At 40.0% G+C, this 19,047-nt stretch overlaps 1 protein-coding gene across 6 annotated transcripts in view; it reads left to right on the top strand.

Annotated features, from left to right (window-relative positions):
• Positions 1-19,047, top strand: part of PCSK5 (proprotein convertase subtilisin/kexin type 5) — a 465,827-nt gene that overhangs the window by 205,093 nt on the left and 241,687 nt on the right. For 5 of the 6 annotated variants that reach the window (XM_005581952.5, XM_005581953.5, XM_074017691.1 and 2 more), the window contains exons 8-9: positions 997-1,209; positions 12,098-12,198. In XM_005581952.5, the coding sequence (XP_005582009.3) occupies positions 997-1,209; positions 12,098-12,198 (314 nt within the window). Of the gene's footprint in view, positions 1-996; positions 1,210-5,708; positions 5,862-12,097; positions 12,199-19,047 lie in introns of those variants that run through there. The other variant, XM_074017690.1, reaches the window with a different exon arrangement.

A 19,047-nucleotide genomic window follows, 5' to 3' on the forward strand; every position in this document is an offset into this window, starting at 1 on the left:
GGCATGAGCCACCATGCCTAACCAAGAAATTCTTTTAGTTATTTTTAGCTACCAAGCTTTGGTATGAAGAATGTGACACTGTCTTCTAGCATTCTAAGAAAATGTTAATAGATCTATGGTCAAATATGTTTGGAAAAATTACATTAGACTGTATCCTGCTTTTAGAATTTTACAGTAAGCATTCATTTATTAAAGGTGCTTAGAAGTTTTGTAATAAAGAGGCTCACTTAATTTTGTTTAACTCAGGGATTCCCAAACATATGTGATCTTGAAATCCTTTTATTTATGGTAGCATCCATTAACATCCCTCAGTAATTAGTGCCCACACCACTCATGGGAAGGTCAGTTCTATAGAAAGAAGTACTGTTAGTACTTGCTTCTGACACTCACCAACAGTGTGATTGAGCATGGAGGCATAACCTCTGTATAGCTCATGTTCCTCAGTTGTAAACGAGGGTGCATGATAACACCCAATTCATAGCAGATGTGAAGATTTTAAACAATAGTGCGTAACTATGGTAATTACAACTAATAATATCCCAACTCTCATATCTCACTGGGTTCAAATGTTGGCCCTACCACTTACTGATTATGACCTTAGAAACATTACTTAAATTCCTTTTTAAAAAAATTTTTAATTTCATTACTTAACTTCTGTACCTCAGTTTCTCCACAGCATAATGGAGACAGGAATTGTGCCAGCCTCACAGGATCGTTGAAAGAATTCAATCCAGTTCATGTAAAACTCTTTGACTTGTGCTTGGTCCATAAATATTAGCCATTATTATTGTCATTATGTGTGCTCCTGTAACTTTTCTGACCATTTTAGTCTATAAGACCAACTCTTCTTACTCCACTCCCAAAAGCTGCTTAAGCCCAGCATATTAAGATAGCAACACACGCCACCTGCACATACTCAGTTTGGCTCAGTGGATTCTGACCTCTTCATTTAGAGTCATTTCACACCATCATTTAGCTTTCTCTGTTTGTGAACAGGGGCGGAGAGGCCTCGGCTCTGTGTTTGTTTGGGCATCTGGAAATGGCGGAAGGAGCAAAGACCACTGCTCCTGTGATGGCTACACCAACAGCATCTACACCATCTCCATCAGCAGCACTGCAGAAAGCGGAAAGAAACCTTGGTACCTGGAAGAGTGCTCATCCACGCTGGCCACAACCTACAGCAGCGGGGAGTCCTACGATAAGAAAATTGTACGTGCCATGTGCATGCCCATCACGATCTGTTTATTTAATGTTCACTTTGAAATACAAAGGGAGAACCATAAATACATATACACAAGTAATATATGGAAATAGAAAATTAGATTCGTTGATAACATCAGAAGTCGTAAACATTGCTAATTGAAAATGCTTGTGCAGTCATCACATTGCAACATTTAATGCGGCCTTAGACGTGATTAAGCTTCAGTTTTATTGAGGATAAATTATTGGTTCACATTCACATTGTGAGTTAGTGGCAGAGAAGAGACTGGAATCTATGCCTGACTCAGCCCTGGGCTCCTATCACTGTGTTTCCACACTGACTTTTAACTTTAGCTTTAGTGCTTTGGTTTCTAAGTACAGCCAATTCAGTGTGAAAAACAAAAGTGTGTAAGGAAACTCAGAATTCCATTGAAACTATACTTACTTAACATGAACTAAACCTCTATAAAAGGTGCAGTTTTTTGTTTGTTTGTTCTTGTTTTTATGATGTTGATGACGAAGTCTGTTGCCCAGGCTGGAGAGCAGTGGCGTGACCTCGGCTTACTGCAACTGCTGCCTCACGGATCCAAGCCATTCTCCTGCCTCAGCCTCCCAGGTAGCTGGGACTACAGGAGCCCACCACCATGCCCAGCTAATTTTTGTATTTTAGTAGAGACAGGGTTTCATGATGTTGGCCAGGTTGGTCTCAAACTCCTGAACTCAAGTGATCCACCTGCCTCGGCCTCCCAAAGTGCTGGGATTACAGGTGTAAGCCACCACAGCTGGCCAAAAAGTGCATTTCTTATAGACAGCACAAAGTTTTCTGGGTGGAGAAGCACAGAAGCTGCATGGGATCCCCCGTTTACCAACATATCCTGTACTCTAGGCAAACAGCCAGTGTGATTAAGAGTTCAGGTGGCAGGCCCAGCCTGCATGAGTTTCTTTCACTCTTGAGCTATTTGCTAGTTGAGTAATTTTGGACAAATTAATCTGTCTGTCTCAGCATACTTATTTATACAAAGAGGACATTTAGTAGCACAGAGTTCATGGAGTTATTACAAAATAATGAGGAAGGCAGTAAAAAGTGCTTAGCATAGTATCCGGCCCTTCAGTGCTTACAAAAGCTCTAACTTTTCGGGGGTGCCCAGCACTGTGCTGCTGATTATAAATTTCACACACCTTTGCACTTTGCCCTTTTTCCTGATCATGATTTTGTAAACTGTCTCTGAATATTTCTTTTTAAGGTAGAGCTAAGATGCTGTACCTGACACTTTTTAGCGCTTAGCCAAGACCCTGCTTCTGGCTCTAACAGATCTACGCAGGTTGGGGTCACTCTACTGGTGCTCCCTCTGCCTTTCCCGCAGTCCATAGGGGATAGGACTGTACCTCCTTTGTGCAAGTCTTAATCCACATCCATTCTATTCCTCTTGATTCCTGGTTACTATATGATTTTTCTGTTTCATTTATCAGTTACTTTTTACTACCTTCTTTAGTTACATTTTGTAGATGGATTTAGGTAAAAATTGCCTCCCCATATACATATCCCCCTCTTTCCCTAATTGCTCCACAATGTCTGGGTTTAAATATATACACCCAATTCTATCTGTCAGTACCTCCAACATTCATCAATAAGCATAACTCCGAAGCAGCAAGTAAAATATAAAAGGCGAACATGCAGAGATGAGCTTCGCATTTGAAGTTTCTGGCTTCCTTAACTGGAACGGGGATGCCCCAGTGAAATTTTGCCTCCATTAGAGAAATGTTATAATCTAGAAATATCCCTCTGCTTTTCAATAAGAAGACCTTGTGTCTTCTAACTCATGGTCAACGTCCATTAGCACGGAGTGACATCCGTCAGCCCTGCATCGTGACATTCCTGATGACAACTCTGGAATAAGAGTTCTCGTTTTTTACCTCTGGAGTTTGAAATCATCTTAAGGCAAACTCACTATTGCTTCAAAGTAATTATGCCCATTTACTCAGTCCTATTATTCTCCGTGGGGTGATTGCTGTGGGGAGAGTATTGTTAAGTTTTATCAATGCCTTCTGTAAGAGAAGCATATAGTCTCATGGCAAAAATATCAAAGACGTAGGAAAGGTTGTCGCGGTCCAGATGGGAGAACGCAGTGTGTACAGAGGGACTGCAGAATCACTATTGTGAGGTTTACCCTCTAAACCTAACCTCCTGGGGCCTTCGCCATTATTTGCTGTGGTTGTGTGGTTGCTGCTGTGACTCCCATGGCAGGGGTGTCATTTCGGATTCTCCCACGGATAGACAAACTGATCCATTCTGTGGGCAGGGAGAGAGCTTCCCAGGGAAAGTGGACACCATGACGAAATGTTAATATCCTTTCGTGAGGTCATATACTTTTCCCCAGTTTTTGCTTATGGTTTCAAAGCCTTCTGTGACTCACTCTATGTATTTAACTTAATTTGTTTCTTCCTTTTTGTTTAATGCCTTTCTTCCGTTTTTGTGAGATTATATTAGTCAATTTTCTCTAGCTAGTTCTTAGATTCCCTTACTTCGCCTGAATTCCCAAATTACCCCCAGTTGGAGAGGAAATTTGGAAGCTGTTTGTATTAGTCTCTAGCTTCAGAGAAACCACTCAGTGGATAAGCAACGCTCGCGGAGTCTCGATTGCCTCGTCTGTAAAATGGAGATGATACCAGCGCTGACCTCAGAGATTTCCATGAAGATAATAAAATACTGACCAGGTACCTGGTTCCTGGTCCACAGGAGCAGCTCAGTGCATGCTCAGCCGCGTTTTCACCTACGCTCCTGTAACTTTCTGCATCCTGGGAGGTTAGGGCGTTTTTCCTAAGAGAGTTGCTTGTTGCACCTCAATCTTTCCAATCTATAAAACACTGTGATCTGTTCCACCCATCCCATAAAGAGAGACACTCTGATCAGGAACACGTTAACAGTTTGAACATGAGTGGCATTGGCAGCAACGTCAGCCTTTTATGGTCCGGCTGACCCCTTTTCCTTCTAGATATCAGAATGACAAATCATCCTGTGTTGCGCCTGGGACCTTTCCTTCACCAGGCTTTGAACCCAGACACCTTTGGTCCCTCGGTGATGCCCGCATCCTGTTAGTGGCATATGTGATTGAGTGCTACAGGAATGGCAGTGCCTGTCTTTGTACTAGGCCCCCTTCCCTGAGACATTAATTTCCTTTTGTCATCTGCAGCCTCCCCAGAAGAGCACAGTTGTCATTCTTCATTCATAGAGCACCTTTGTGATTTGTACCAAGACAGTTGCTGAGGATCTGAGGAGAGAGGGGAAAAAATCTCCTCTCTGCTTCTGGGAAAGCATTTTTGTTAAATAAATCGTACTTGTTCTGGACAAAATGACTTTTCATGATACGCAAACAGGAAAGCCTTGCCCTGGGTTTCAAAACATAAGGAAGTCCCTGTCCCTTGGTTTCCTGCCATTACTTCTAGCACAATTGTGGACCTTGGTATTGCATTCATGCTTTAGTAGATTTGGATCAGCAATGGCCTTATATCTTATTACAGCAAAGGAAGCATTCAAAGTATAAAGATTACAATGAAAGAAGCTCTTTCATAAGCTGAATAGAAGTCATTTAAAATGACTAGTTATTTTAAAGTCATATAATGAAAGAATGTTTTTAGGAACATATTTGTTCACATTGTATTACATGTCTCACATGTGATACATTTATATATTAACGTGTTGAAAATCTCACATTTTTTGCCCTTCTCATTTGTGCCTGACACTGCGCTATGCACGTCGCATGCAACATCTCATTGTATTCTTGGGAAACCCTATGCAGAAAGATCATGGTGCCCCCACTTTACAGATAAGAAAACTAAAGCTTGAAAAGTTAAACAAGCAAACAAAAACCACAGCTAATAAATGGTAGAGCTTGGATTCCAATCAAAGTCAGGATGGACCCCCAAACTCATCTTGTAATCAGTATGCTATCCTACCCTGATACGTCTTAGGGATATCCAGTATGGGGCTATGTGAAAGAATAGTGCTTTTCTTACCTATTTTGAGTTCTTTTCAGAGTCATGAAGAAGCATTTAGAATATATACATTTCCATGGTTTTTCACTAGTCTCCTCATTTTGAATTTCATTCCTTTACCCTTTTTCATACCCCCTCCGACAATTGAACCTCTTGCAAAAAACTCAAGCTGAGTTGCTAGTTCCTATGGCAGCAGAGTTAGCACTGAGCTCCCAAGGTTATGGCTTTTGTATGATGTTCAAACCAGGGCTCTCTGATGTGCAAAGTGCCCTCTGTTAGAACACTCCTCTACCAAATATCACTTCATTTTTGTCTCCTCTCAAATTTCACCTCAAAGAGGATTTTCTTCATCGCCTTTTCTAAAATAGGGGCACACCCCTCCACCACTCTCTACTCTACCCAGTTCAATTTTTTTTTTTCTAGTGCACTTATAAGTACTTCACATGGTGGTACATATTTTCTTACTTACTGTCTGTTTTTCATGCTACAATGGAAACTACCTGAGGATGAAGACCGTGTTTTGTTCCTTTCCAGAGTCTGAGCTCAATAAATATTCGTGCATAAATGACTAGCAAACATTTGGAAGGATGGAGGCTTCACAAGTTGTTTATATAGCTGCAAGAAGACAGGGAGCTGCTCTGTTTCTTTCAGAGAAACTTCTTCTATTGGTAGGTTGGTGAAAGTTAAATGTTATTTGACAGGATATTTAGCATAGAAAATTGCCAGCAGGAACCCTGCTACATGATAAAGCTGTTCACGTAACCTGTTTTTAGTGTCAAAAAGCCTAAAAGATCCCATCTATAACCCCTCACCTCCTCCTGACGTTTCTGTCAAGTTCTGTTTTATGAATAAGGCTCCCCCTTCTCTCCAGTCCCTCCCATCGTTAAATTATCTCTTTCTTTTTGGACTTGTTCAGACTTTGACTTCTTTCCCCCCTAGTAATTTATCTTAGTGATTGGGACATAGGGTCTCTCAGATTCCTCCTGGGAGGGGTTCTCTGAGCCAGAGTTGGGAGAATATATGTTCTGCTTAGCCCTCTCCTGATGTCATTTTATTTATTTGTGTTCAAAACAAAGTTGCTGCCTGGGGTATCTCAGAGTTGGCCTGAAAACCAAATTCCATGTGGAGGAATTATCTTATTGCTTTTAATGCTTCTAAGCAACTCTCCATTTTCTTTTGCAGAAATATTCTGCTGTCTCCTCTCCTTCCTCTTCTACCACCCGATTCATTTTTCAAATACATTCACCCTTTGCACTGGGTTGTTCTCTGTCATCTCTCCATTTCTTCTTTTGACTTAAAAAATGCCATTATTTTTCATGAGTAAAAGTCTAGCGAATCCAGATGTGTTTAGTTTATTTGGAAGTTTGATACATATTCTCTTGAGAAAGTTAAAAAGCGAAAAGGAAACGTTGCTTCTGAAAAGGTCTCATTTTAATGGCCCGAAGGAACCTCCTTACGGACTTGCTGACTTGGGCTGGGCTACAAGGCCAGTTCTGCCATTGTTGTTGCCTTTGCTCTCATGAATGACTACACTTTGTAACTCAGCTTTTTTTTCTTTTGCTACTATTGAAGAATTTGATATCTTTACCACTTACGAGTCCTTTTGTAGCTGTTTGCCCTTGGGCAAGTTACTTAACCCCTCTGAGCCTCTATTTCCTTAGGTAATAAAATATCTTCCTTGCAGCGTTCCTGTGGGTTTATATATCGTTTTATACAGACACACATAAGTACCTCTTGCACACTGTCTCACTCATTGCAGGCTGCTCATCGTGGGAGTTTTAGAGGAAGCAGTGGAGTTTTAGAGGTAGTTTTAGAGGTAGCTGGTGGTAGATAAAGCATCCCTAATACAAAATTTCAAAATCTGTAGTATTCCCATGAGCATTTCCTTTGAGTGTCATTTTGACATCCCAAAAGTTTGAGATTTTGGAGCATTTCAAGTTTTCAGATTAGAGATGTTGAACTGGTATAATGCAGATATTCCATAATTTGCAAAAATGTGAAACTGAAAACACGTCTGGTCCCAAGTATTTTGGGTAAGGGATACACAACCTGTAGTACTTGTGAGAGTATTAGCTGTACTTCAAACCCTGGATTGTATATACATATATGCACACATAATTTTTGTAGGTTGACTACAAACTTCTGTGAGTTTTGTTTGGATGGTGGAAAAAGAATGACTTTGACTGTTTTCTAAGAACGGAAGAGTTGAAGTATAGAATGAAATGAATATAAAGGGGCTTGATTTTAGGGATTCAACTTAGCAAATAAATATTGTGCCTCTTGGTACATGGAACTGAGCTGAACGTTATGGAGGTACAAAAGCGATATAACGTGGGCTTCTTCTTTAGTGATAGCAACCCTCCATTTGTGAGCAAAATCTATTTGTACTTCACATTTACGGATTCTTTTAGCAACATGAGAGTGGGATTTTGTATGGACTTGTCAGTCATGATTGAATTTTTCACCAGTCTTTGTGACTTCTGTGGACGCAAAAAGCTTTCTTTAGTCTTCAGTTCCTTTTTATTTTACTGTGCTTAATAAATCAGCTTCTTCTATTTTAGTCATTGACACATTTAAGATTTAGTTTCTGCCCTTCTCCCCCATAGCTGTGTCTGAAACAGCTTTCTTGGCACAATTCTAGTTCAAATCAAAATCAACACCAGAAACAAATTCAACCTAACAGACAGTAAAATCATTTCATGTTTCAAAAGTATCTGTTCAGTTGCTCTTTTAACAGATATGAGACAATATGGCACCTTCAAAGTAAAATAGATCACTAGATATCAAGGAGAGAGAAACGCTTGACTGTGGGGTTGCTGTGAAAGCTTGTCACTTATGGCCAAAGTCAATCTGAACTGAGATTCCCTGGAGAATTACATCAACAGGCTAAAACCAAATGTCCAATCAGAACAAGTAATGAAATGTGAAATATTAGGAAATAATTGCTTAAGGTGAGAAAAAGTGATGGGTCATCTTAGTGGAGGCTGTCTAAACCTGAACAATATTCACCGCTTCTCACCAAAGGAAGATGACATCCCTAACATAGTGGAATCCACTATGTTAGTGGACTGCTACTTGATCCTGAGAGATACTGAAAATCTAATTTGCTGATCAGGACAGCTTTGATCTGGCTCAGGACCTGGTGTCCTTTCCAGTTTCCATCACTCTGATGGGCGCAAATGATATTTTCTCGAGCAATCTGAGAAGTTCTTTGGAGAAAAAATTCTGTTTCTGATTTGTGTAGTGAATTTGGAGCATGCAAGATGTGCCATCAGGATTGAGACCACATTCTGAGACATTCTTTAAAATGGAATCTAAAGTGAAAGTTCTTGCATGTAGAATCTTTGCGCTCCCTGCCCCATGTCGCGGGCCAACTGTTGAATGCAACTTGCCTTTAAATGACACTGTCAGATCCTATATACATGTGTTGTGATTAATGGGGATATTCCATATGGTTCCAGTTTTCATAATGTCATTTTTCTTCAAGATTGCCTGCTCTTTGGTGGTCTTTGCCTTTTATTTCTGAAGATAGACACAAAAACTCCAATACTGTGGCTTCTCTTAATGACGAAAACCCTGCCTTAGATCTTTCCAGCAATGTACACCTAAATATTGCTCCCTCTGATAGTAACGTCCTCATGAAATGACCCAGCTGGAACTTCCATTTCAAGCAGGATGAGAAGGGAGCGGGGGATGTTTTTGTTTCTTTTCTCCCCATTCCTTTTAACTACTCCTTTCCATCACCTTTCTCCTCCACCCCATCCAGCCCTAGCCACCAGTCTCAAGTTTCATTTCAAGTGGTTGAAAAAAATTATAACACAATGGGGATTTGGAATTACACAGACTTGCCTGCATTAATAGCATTTAACACTTCATTTGTGTTTATATACAAATGTACTAAGTGACTTTATATTAAAGTATATGTTGTATGCATAGATACCTGGTCACTGTACAGACGAAGCATATTCCTATTGCAAGTGCAAGATATAAAATTTTGATTGTTCACATTTGAGGTTGGCTGAAGGTGGTTATTTATTAGACTCAAATGCTGCACACACTTGGAGTGTTTATTCTGGATTTGTTTCTGTGCATTGAAAGTGTCTGGTGCAGCTGAAGAATAAGCAAGGAGAGCCAAGTGGGAAAATATCATGAAAAGTCTTGAATCCAGGCACAAATCATTGAAAAAAAAAATAAAACTTGAACAAAGGAATGTGACCATGGGGTGAGGTAAAATAGGAAGAATGCAGGCAAGGCCGTCTCAACAACAGCAGATCTGGACACCTGGAAACAGGCTACTTCTGGGGTGTTCATGCATTGACTTAGGGCTTTGGAAAATCAGGCTGCAAATTCACCCATAATTTCAAATGAGGCAGCAATTCCTTTTAACAATCCAGCAATTCCTCTTCTGGAATTAACGATTTGAAGGAACTGAAAACAGGGTCTAAGAGAGATTTCTGCTCCCCCATGTGCATTTTCAGCCTTCTTCACAATTGCTGAGAGGTAGACGCCACCCATGTGTCCATCAGCAGATGAATGGATAAAGAAAATGTGGCATCATGGAATATATTCAGCCTTATAAAGTAAGGAAATCCTGTCATATGGTACAATATTGATAAACCTTCAGGACATTATGCTACATGAGATAATCCTATTATGAAAAGACAAATACTGTATGATTCCACTTACATGAGGTATGTAGAGGAATCAAACACATAGCAGTAGAAACAAGAATGGTGGTTGCCAGGAGGTAAGGGGAGGGAGAATAGGGAATTGTTCAATGGGTACAGAGTTTGACTTCTACAAGATGAAAAAACCTAGTGATATTGTACAAGCTTGTACATATGGTTAACAACATTGTACTGTACACATAAAAATTGTTCAGAGGGTAGATTTATGTTATATGCTTTTTAACATAATAAAAAAATACCTTTTAAAGTCAACAGTGAAAAGCCCGATTTCTTAACATAGAAGTGGGTAGGGCCCTGTTTACCCAAACATCCTGCAAGCATCAGATGTCGAGGTTCAGTAGATGGCTTCAGGGTTTTTGCACACCGTTCATTCATTCAGGAACGCATAGTGAAAGGTTTGACTCCTTCCCCACCACCATATCTATGGAGTTCTATAGATCTTTGTTCATTCTTTCTCTCCTTTTATATCAGTACCCACATCCATCTAGTACAGGTAATCTGATAACATTAGCATTGTCAAAAGGAACGAAGAAAGGATAGTAAGAACTTACGGTCTCATGTGAAACTAAATCAGCCAGAATGCCTATCTAGATCCATGAGAGGTCGTAAAAGAGTCTACTCAGACATCTTCGTGTGACCTAGAATAAACTTCTAAGTGAGACTCTGTCTCTAAGGAGCTATAAAGCACTTTGTTCCTGTGAAGATCAAATTTCTTTCCAAACCAAATTTAACTGATTTTCACACTCCTCTTGAAAGAAGCACTTTGAAGGAGAGGGCTTTGTTTTCAGCTGCCTGGATCCCCCTTCACCTTTCTGCTGACCTTTATCTGTAATATATGGTAATATACTTGCCTTGATGCCAAAGACAGATACTAATAGTCTTCCAGTAACTTCAATGAGACCACTAACTCCTCTCACAGCCCTCTATACTCCCCCAGAGGTGATAATGTCCCCAAGAGGTCAAAAAATGGATTCTTGTCCAAGAGAGAGGATTTTAAAAATCTTAGAGCTATTACAGTGGTTTCTAGAATCTTATTCTATAGTATTTAAGTAGAATTTAAATTTAATGTATTTTTTTCCATAGTGAGAAAATAATGAAACAAAGGTTGAGAAACATTGCCTTTGCTGGATGATAATATTATTCCGTCACAGCTGAAGTGAACTGGATTTAAGCCAAGAGGATAAAAATGACTTAGTTCTCACATTTTGATTAAAAAATAAAATGGAGGCCGGGCGCGGTGGCTCACGCCTGTAATCCCAGCACTTTGGGAGGCCGAGGCGGGCGGATCACAAGGTCAGGAGATGGAGACCACGGTGAAACCCCGTCTCTACTAAAAATACAAAAAATTAGCCGGGCGCAGTGGCGGGCGCCTGTAGTCCCAGCTACTCGGGAGGCTGAGGCAGGAGAATGGCGTGAACCCGGGAGGCGGAGCTTGCAGTGAGCCGAGATCGCGCCACTGCACTCCAGCCTGGGCGACAGAGCGAGACTCCGTCTCAAAAAAAAACAAAAAAACAAAAAATAAAATGGAGAAATAACTAATTTTCTCGAATGTACAAGCTTACACTTAGTGCTGTAATTGCATATCAAGTACACTGGCTTCAGCCTTATTTTTAGTATCCATGTTATGTCTTTGAGGAACTCTTGGTTCATCCATGCAACGTTTCTATTGATTCTAGAAACAGGTCCACAACCAAAGGTTCTTTCTATGGCAGAGCATACTTTTGGCTTGAAATCTGTGGTTCCCCAAGGTAAGAGTTCTGGGCTGCAGGGACTGTGTACTTTTATTCTGTATGTTGCCAATGCCTGCTCAGTGTCTGGATTTGATACAATGTGTTTGATTATTTTAAAATGTTGGGGCAAGGAAAGAACTTCAGTTTTAACCAGAACTGGCACTAGGGAGAAGCAAGCAAGATGCTTACAGAGCAGAATTTAAAGAGGTATTTGCACAGTCTTTATGTTTTCATCCATAGGCTCATCCTGGTTTTCACCCTGGTTTTAACAGAAATGGAGTTCAGTTTCCAAACCCTTGCCTTTTCAGAGTTGATCTACGCAGGCAGTTCTCTGGAAGTGATATGATTTACAGGCATGTAGAAACAAGGAATTTAAAACAAGTATTTAACATATACCCCCATTCTATTTTTGTGAGTATATTTCTTTCTACTTGCAGATAACTCACATTGGCCTCAGAGATCTAAACTTTTCACTTTGTTTTCCAGATCACTACAGATCTGAGGCAGCGTTGCACGGACAACCACACTGGGACGTCGGCCTCAGCCCCCATGGCTGCAGGCATCATTGCACTGGCCCTGGAAGCCAAGTAAGCCTTGATCTCTATATGTCTTCAATGGTGACAACCCCTGATCTCAGGGAAAACGTACCCCTTCCCTTGTATATGGCCCCTAGCATGACAACCTAGAATATAATCTTCCCAATCCCACCTTTAAAACTTCAAAGGTTTGGGCTTTAAAAAAAAAAAATTCCCCTATATTAAGAAGATAAGGTTTTTGGTTTTACATGCTTAAAAAATCAAACTGTGTAATTACTTTATTATGGAGTCATAGCACATGCATGCCAGTTGGCTCCCTCTCTTGCCTTGTTGAGGTTTTTATTCTAGTCTGGGAATGTTCCTGAGCGTCCCAGAGAGGTTAGGGCTGCCCATTTCTGGTCCCTTGCTCTGAAGCATGACTAGGCAGCTCAGATTCCACGACAATAGCACAGTCACAGACTAGCTCTGCAGAATAGAATATGCCAGGGATTAGGACAACCCCACTTATATCAAATCCTGTTCAATATAGTCAAATTCTATGTCAAAAAGATTACTGTGAAAGACCCCTTTAGGCTATTTGTAAATAGGTCCCCATCTCTTTTTTCTCTAAGAACAAATAGGTTAATTTGTCTTAACTTTTTGAAAACCTAATAATACAGATCTAAAATCTCTTGTCCTCAATTTTAAAATCCTAAATGCCGGGAAAACTGAACGTTCTTTTGCAAATTTAACACTAGAGTTCATTTTTTGGCAAAGTTTGCCATATACTTATTTGAGGCTATTTACAGTATTATTTATAACATTTACTGTGAAATATTCATGTATTTGATTGTGAGGTGCTGGCTCAGCCCCCCGCTGGAGGTTTTGTGTCATGTATGTTACAGGCACCATCTCTGAAAAGAATCTGAATTCCAAACCCGTCTTGTCCAATTTTAGAATAGGGATGGAAGGCCTGTTCTCTGAGGCTCTCCCTGCCGGAAGATCATAAGAAAAAGGAACTGAACTAATGATATAAGCGGTATTCTAAAAATAGCCTTGCACCTCTGCCCTAGGGAGGAAGGGAAAGGCCCATTCATCTAGTTGCACCCTGAAGTAGCGCAGTAGCCAGTGACAGGGAAGGAATATGAAGATAATGAAGAGGCTTAGCGATTACAATAAGAACTGTGTGGCTGGGCGCAGTGGCTCATGCCTGTAATCCCAGCACTTTGGGAGGCCGAGGCGGGTGGATCACAAGGTCAAGAGATCGAGACTATCCTGGGCAACGTGGTGAAACCCCATCTTTACTAAAAATACAAAAATTAGCTGGGTGTGATGGCGGGCACCTGTAGTCCCAGCTACTGGGGAAGCTGAGGCAGGGGAATCGCTTGAACCCGGGAGGCGGAGCTTGCAGTGAGCCGAGATCGTGCCACGGCACTCCAGCCTGGTGACAGAGCGAGACTCCATCTCAAAAAAGAAAAAAAAAAAAGAATCATGCTAGTTCATTCTCAGGACACGGGTAATTTCCCAGCATTCGCAGCTGCCCCTCTGTAAGACGGAGAGCCTATGTTAAGGCAGCTGGACCTGAATATAACGTGGATACAGTAAATTGCTAAGTCATGTGTTGGACTGAAACTGGGGGAAGAACATGGGCTGTGGATATGGTGCCCCGTCTCTGGGTGGCCTCTTGCCCAAGCCTTGACATTGAGAGATATCCAAGCCCACATGAACATTTGGATTTCTTTCTTTTTGACGAGGTTAAATATGAAGTCATTTTCAACATATTACATCTTTTAAGGTGTTAAAAGTTTGGGTTTAGCAAGGAACTGGCACTTATCCTATTAAATTCTCACTTTACAACTTTTCACTAACGTGTTCTGGCAGCAGAAGTCTCAGTTAAGTGTCTGTGTTTTTAATTTGGTGAACTCTACCCAGGAGTTTTGAAAAATACATAGTTTTTATTCTGAAATTCTAGATTGTTTCTCTGGAATATGTTTCCACAAAATATTAAAAGAAAAAACATTAGGAATTCCTCTGTCCTACTCTCCCTCAAAGGCTATCTCAAACTAAAACTTGGCAGCCTGATACTGTAACTATTGCCACATAGAATTAGGTGATACTCAGTTCTTTGAGATATTACTATAACACTATTATTTAAAAAAAAAAAAAAACAGTTGTTTTAATCATGATTTAAGCTGAAATGTAAAAATCTTGCTTTGTGCCTCAAATAGCCTGAGATAAGGTCACTTCGGACTGCGTAACACATTGAAAGACTACAGCTGTTTTTTTTTTCTCTCTCTCTCTTTTGCATTTTGAGCATTTATAAAGATCTATTTTTGACAAAACTGTGATGAGTAGAAGGAAGTTCCTAAGATACAGGCTACCTGGAAAATCCACTGTGTTTTAAGATGTGAACAGTCCACTCCAATTGTGGGGCCAAAATGGATGGTAAACTATCTGATAAACTGAGAAAGAACAAACCTTTTTTTGTGACTCCATTGGTTTGTTGTACAGGCCAATCTTTGCCTGTAAAATGAAGCTCAAAATTACGGGAAAGAGGTCTGAGTTACTAAAAGGGTGGGTCAGATACTGATGTTAAATTAGCATCAATAAGCACTGGGCCTCCAGCTTAATGTGAAACATACCTAAAACTAAGAAATTAAAGAGAGGAGCTCCAACTGCATTAAGGCTGCAGTTGCTCTAAATCTAAACCTATTCCTTGTATATGTGCCTCACTCATTTACCCAGCCCCACCCCTTGCAATCTCCTCTTACACTATTACTTCTCAACAGCACTTGAACTTTGGTATTTTGAGATTCAGCCTTTACTATCACAAGTTGAGGAGCAAGATCTACAAGATACTCTCTTTTAAGAAGAGAGGAGAGAAAGCCACCGTGCTAGGCAGAGTTATGACTCAGGATACTGCCCTACTCGCTGGGAATGCATGGCCTGTCAGGGTTCATTTAGTAACTGGATATGCTGAGCCTTTGAATGAAAAGCTGCGGGTGTCTGCCAGTCCCTATTTAACTGCATGTCCTAGCTATCTCCGTACTATCAGGAGAAATGTATTGTTTCTCTGAACATCACTAGATTACTGTATTTACTCAGTCCTAGGAACATTAGAGAAAACTAGATCCTGAGCTTTTCCCCAGCCTCCTTTCCTTACATTCCAGATGTCTGCCTGCATGGGTAGGACTGTGGTGCCTTCTGTGATGCGGCTTCTACCATTGGCCTCTCTGCCATTCGAAAGCCTTCCCAGGAAACTTAAGGGAAAAGAAAATAAATACATCCATCCTGTAGTCCTAGCTACTCAGGAGGCTGAGGCAGGAGGATCCCTTGAGCCAGGAGTTCAAGGCTGCAGTGAGCTATGATCACACCAGATTCTATTGCACTCCAGCCTGGGCAATAGAATGAGACCTTATCTCAAAAAAAATGTCGTGGGGGAGAAAGAAAAAGAAGTGGAATGAAATAGAAAACATAGAAACAGATAAAGTATCCAGATCTCTTATTCAAACATAACAAGTTTGATCATGAAATAACTTTGCTAAGGCTGGGCGCAGTGGCTCATGCCTATAATCCCAGCACTTTGGGAGACTGAGGCGGGCAGATCAGCCACCTTTGACAATCTCATCATGAGTCTTGCTTTTCTGCTAAAGTGGGAGATTTATTCCTTGCTCTCAAAGATGCTTCCAAAAATTATGGACAATTTCAGAATAAGAGAAAATACTTTAATCTTAAAAGAGAGGGGAGAAAAAACTTTTTGTGTTGTGGTACCCTCAGAACATTTTTATTGGTTCAGAGGGTTTAACAGTACGAATTTTTTGTGTGTGTGTGGATTTTTTTTTGGTAACTTTCTGGTGTTTCAGCTAAGTGAATAGGGAACATGTAATCAGTGATTATAGGATATCATTTGGGCTATTGCTGCTTAAATGGTGTCTTTTTACGTAACCTAACTCAAAAAGTTCAAATAAAACGAGTATGCAAGGAAACAGGTTTATTAAATGAAAAACCAAAAAGAAAGATGGCTGTACTAATTTTAGCTTAGCAACCTGGCCAGGACACCTTCTGTCTGTAAGTGTTTTGCATCTAGATCCTAGTATATGCTCCTAGTGCTATGGACCTATGGGGAAAAAAAATAAAAGAGCTTGCTATTAAATGATGGTTTGTATTAAATGGTTTATAAAATAAAGTCTAACTAACATTCATGAAAGTACAGAGTGCTCAGAATAATAAGTTGTACTGAAAGTTTTCCTCACCCATCTGCAATTATTAGCAAAGAAAAGCTTATTTTAGTGGAATATTTCATATGTAAAAATATCAGCATCAACTCAGGAAATACAAAAATTAAGTTCATCAAAGGAACCTTTCTTCTGCTGATTGCAAAGGGTCTTTCATTGGAAAATCGAAGAATATATGTTCAGTGATCAAGAAACGTTACACTATACTGTGAATGGTAAATAAAAGGGACTGAGTCAGGTTGAAACGTCTGAAATTATCTAAAACTTCCTAAAAGGGTATTGGTATAAAGAATCTCCTACGAATTCTTGCTGTAAGTGACCCCAAAGCCTTTTTCTTACATTTCATATCTCAGAGGCCACAAGAATACCTTACTGTGCGAAAACCCAATATATCTAGATCTAAATTTAGAAAATAAATTAAAATAACAGCTGCTCTTCTACAGTAGAAATATACCCGATGCATATTGAACATCAGCTCCCTCTGGTATCTTATATATGCACATACATATACACATTCACATGTTTCTAGGTAGGGTCATCTACTTTCTCCTTATTACTTATCTTTTCCCTCCTATTGCAAATTAAATTTAAATTCCTTGAGAATAAGGATTATATCTTATCTTTATTTATGTGTATATAACAAATATATTGAATGCTGCAAAAAATTAAAGCATCATACTAGGCACTAAGTTAGGGCATAATTCAAATATGTATAAAATATTATATATCACTTGCTTTCAGGGGATTATATATTCTCATTAGGGAAGCAAATGTACACTAACAGATATATGCAAATTATTTAAGGAAGTCAATGAAATCATTCTGGGGGAAAGCTTGTAGAGGGTGCAGGACTTGAATGAAAATAGAGATGCCCAGCTTTGATGATTCAAATTGGAACATTGGTTCCATAGAAATTTGTATCCTCCGTGACACCTAAGTATAGTGTTTTGAACAAGGTCCATTCTCAACAAATATTAAATTAATTCATCTAGTCCAGCGTTATTTTTTGTACAATGGAACTGACTCCTAGAGAAGTTAAAGAATTGCTCATTAATTACTTTTACCTTCCAAATACTTTAGCTGATATTCATTAGTGACTTCTTTCTCCCATACTGCCTCAACTCGTCTCTCATCCTGTTGATTTATCATTCATTAGAAGTGGACTTCACCTGGCTAAAATAAAGACATGATGCTATTCCCCCTCTCACCTTCCAAGAGAAGCCCCTCTACCTTTTATCTTTGGAGGAAGGGATCATTCGAGACATGGAAAGGTCAAAGTGTGAAAAGTTAAAGAAGTGTTGAGCCAAAGGATGATTCACACCATATGCTGTTGATTTCACAAATCCATCCTGAAAATTTTCTCAGGAAATTAAACTGACCATCTGCATTTCTTGTAAACCTAAAAAGTCCGTCTATATAAATCTTACGTAGTTCAGATGAATCAACCACTCTGTTTCTGTTTCACCTTTCATCATAATCTGTCTTACCTATGTGTTTCCAGTGTTGGAAAATTGTTGGAAAATGACCAGAATATTTGGGATACAGTGATTGTGAGAAGTTAATATGTGGGACAGTCGAGAAGGGGTTCTGGAGTTTTGAACCAGCCAGCTCTGAGTTAAAGTACTCACTGGGGTGAGGGGTGCGTCAGATTTCTAGAACTGAGCACTGTTAACGGAGGCTACAGAAGAAGGATAGACATACACATTTCTTAATATTGAGGTTAGCATCTTAGTACTGATATCCCGTAAACTAGTCTTATCATCTTTGTATTTTTTAAATTAAAAACACATTTTAGTATAAAATGTCTCATTAAAAATTTTCCCGAGGGCCACATGCAGCTCTGTGAGATGCTGCAGTGGGCGGGGAGCACAAGTGTATTTGCTTATTGAGGTAAAATTGCAGAGGGCATACCAAGCTTTTCCTTTTACGACAGTTTTATTTATTTTAATGAGAACTTAGGAAGTGCTTGCACAGAGAGAACTACAAGCATATGTGCCCTGATTCCACACAAATACAAGGGTAAAGAAGCAGGTATTCCACACGCCCTTCCTTTCACACACTCTTAAGAGTGTTTGTGTATTGGAGCGTTGGATGTTGGGCTTAAAATTTTGCTGAGATGTCTGGTATGAATGCTTGGGGTATACAGCGTGAAGGGGTGAAGAGAACTAGAAAACCAGGGAGGGGAGCTGAAAAAGGTTTATAAGGTAAAAACAGTGCACATTTCGACTTGAGGCCTAGCGGACAGAGAAGGGATGTACTGTCCTGAACTCTTCCCTATAGTGAAATAATTGTAACCAGACCCACAGAGCAGTTACCACGGGCCTTCTGCCAGGACTGTGCATGAAAATAGCTTTGTTATGTCTACATACACACAGACAATACACTCTGTCCTCTAGTCCTTCTCAAGTTCAAATTATGTAGAAGCCAATTTTTCCTGGACTCAACTTTGTACCTTAACTAATGGTTTCAAAAACTACAGCTTCCAGAGGTGTCCATTATGACTGGAAAAGCACTAATGGTTTTAAAAACTACAGCTTCCAGAGGTGTCCATTATGACTGGAAAAGCACTAATGGTTTCAAAACCTACAGCTTCCAGAGGTGTCCATTATGACTGGAAAAGCCCTGGTCAACGGCTCATTCACCTTGGATTATCTTGAAATGTAGCCAGTGTGTTCCAACTCCTTCC

This window comes from Macaca fascicularis, chromosome 15, assembly GCF_037993035.2.
Source record: "Macaca fascicularis isolate 582-1 chromosome 15, T2T-MFA8v1.1".
Lineage (NCBI taxonomy): Eukaryota > Metazoa > Chordata > Mammalia > Primates > Cercopithecidae > Macaca > Macaca fascicularis.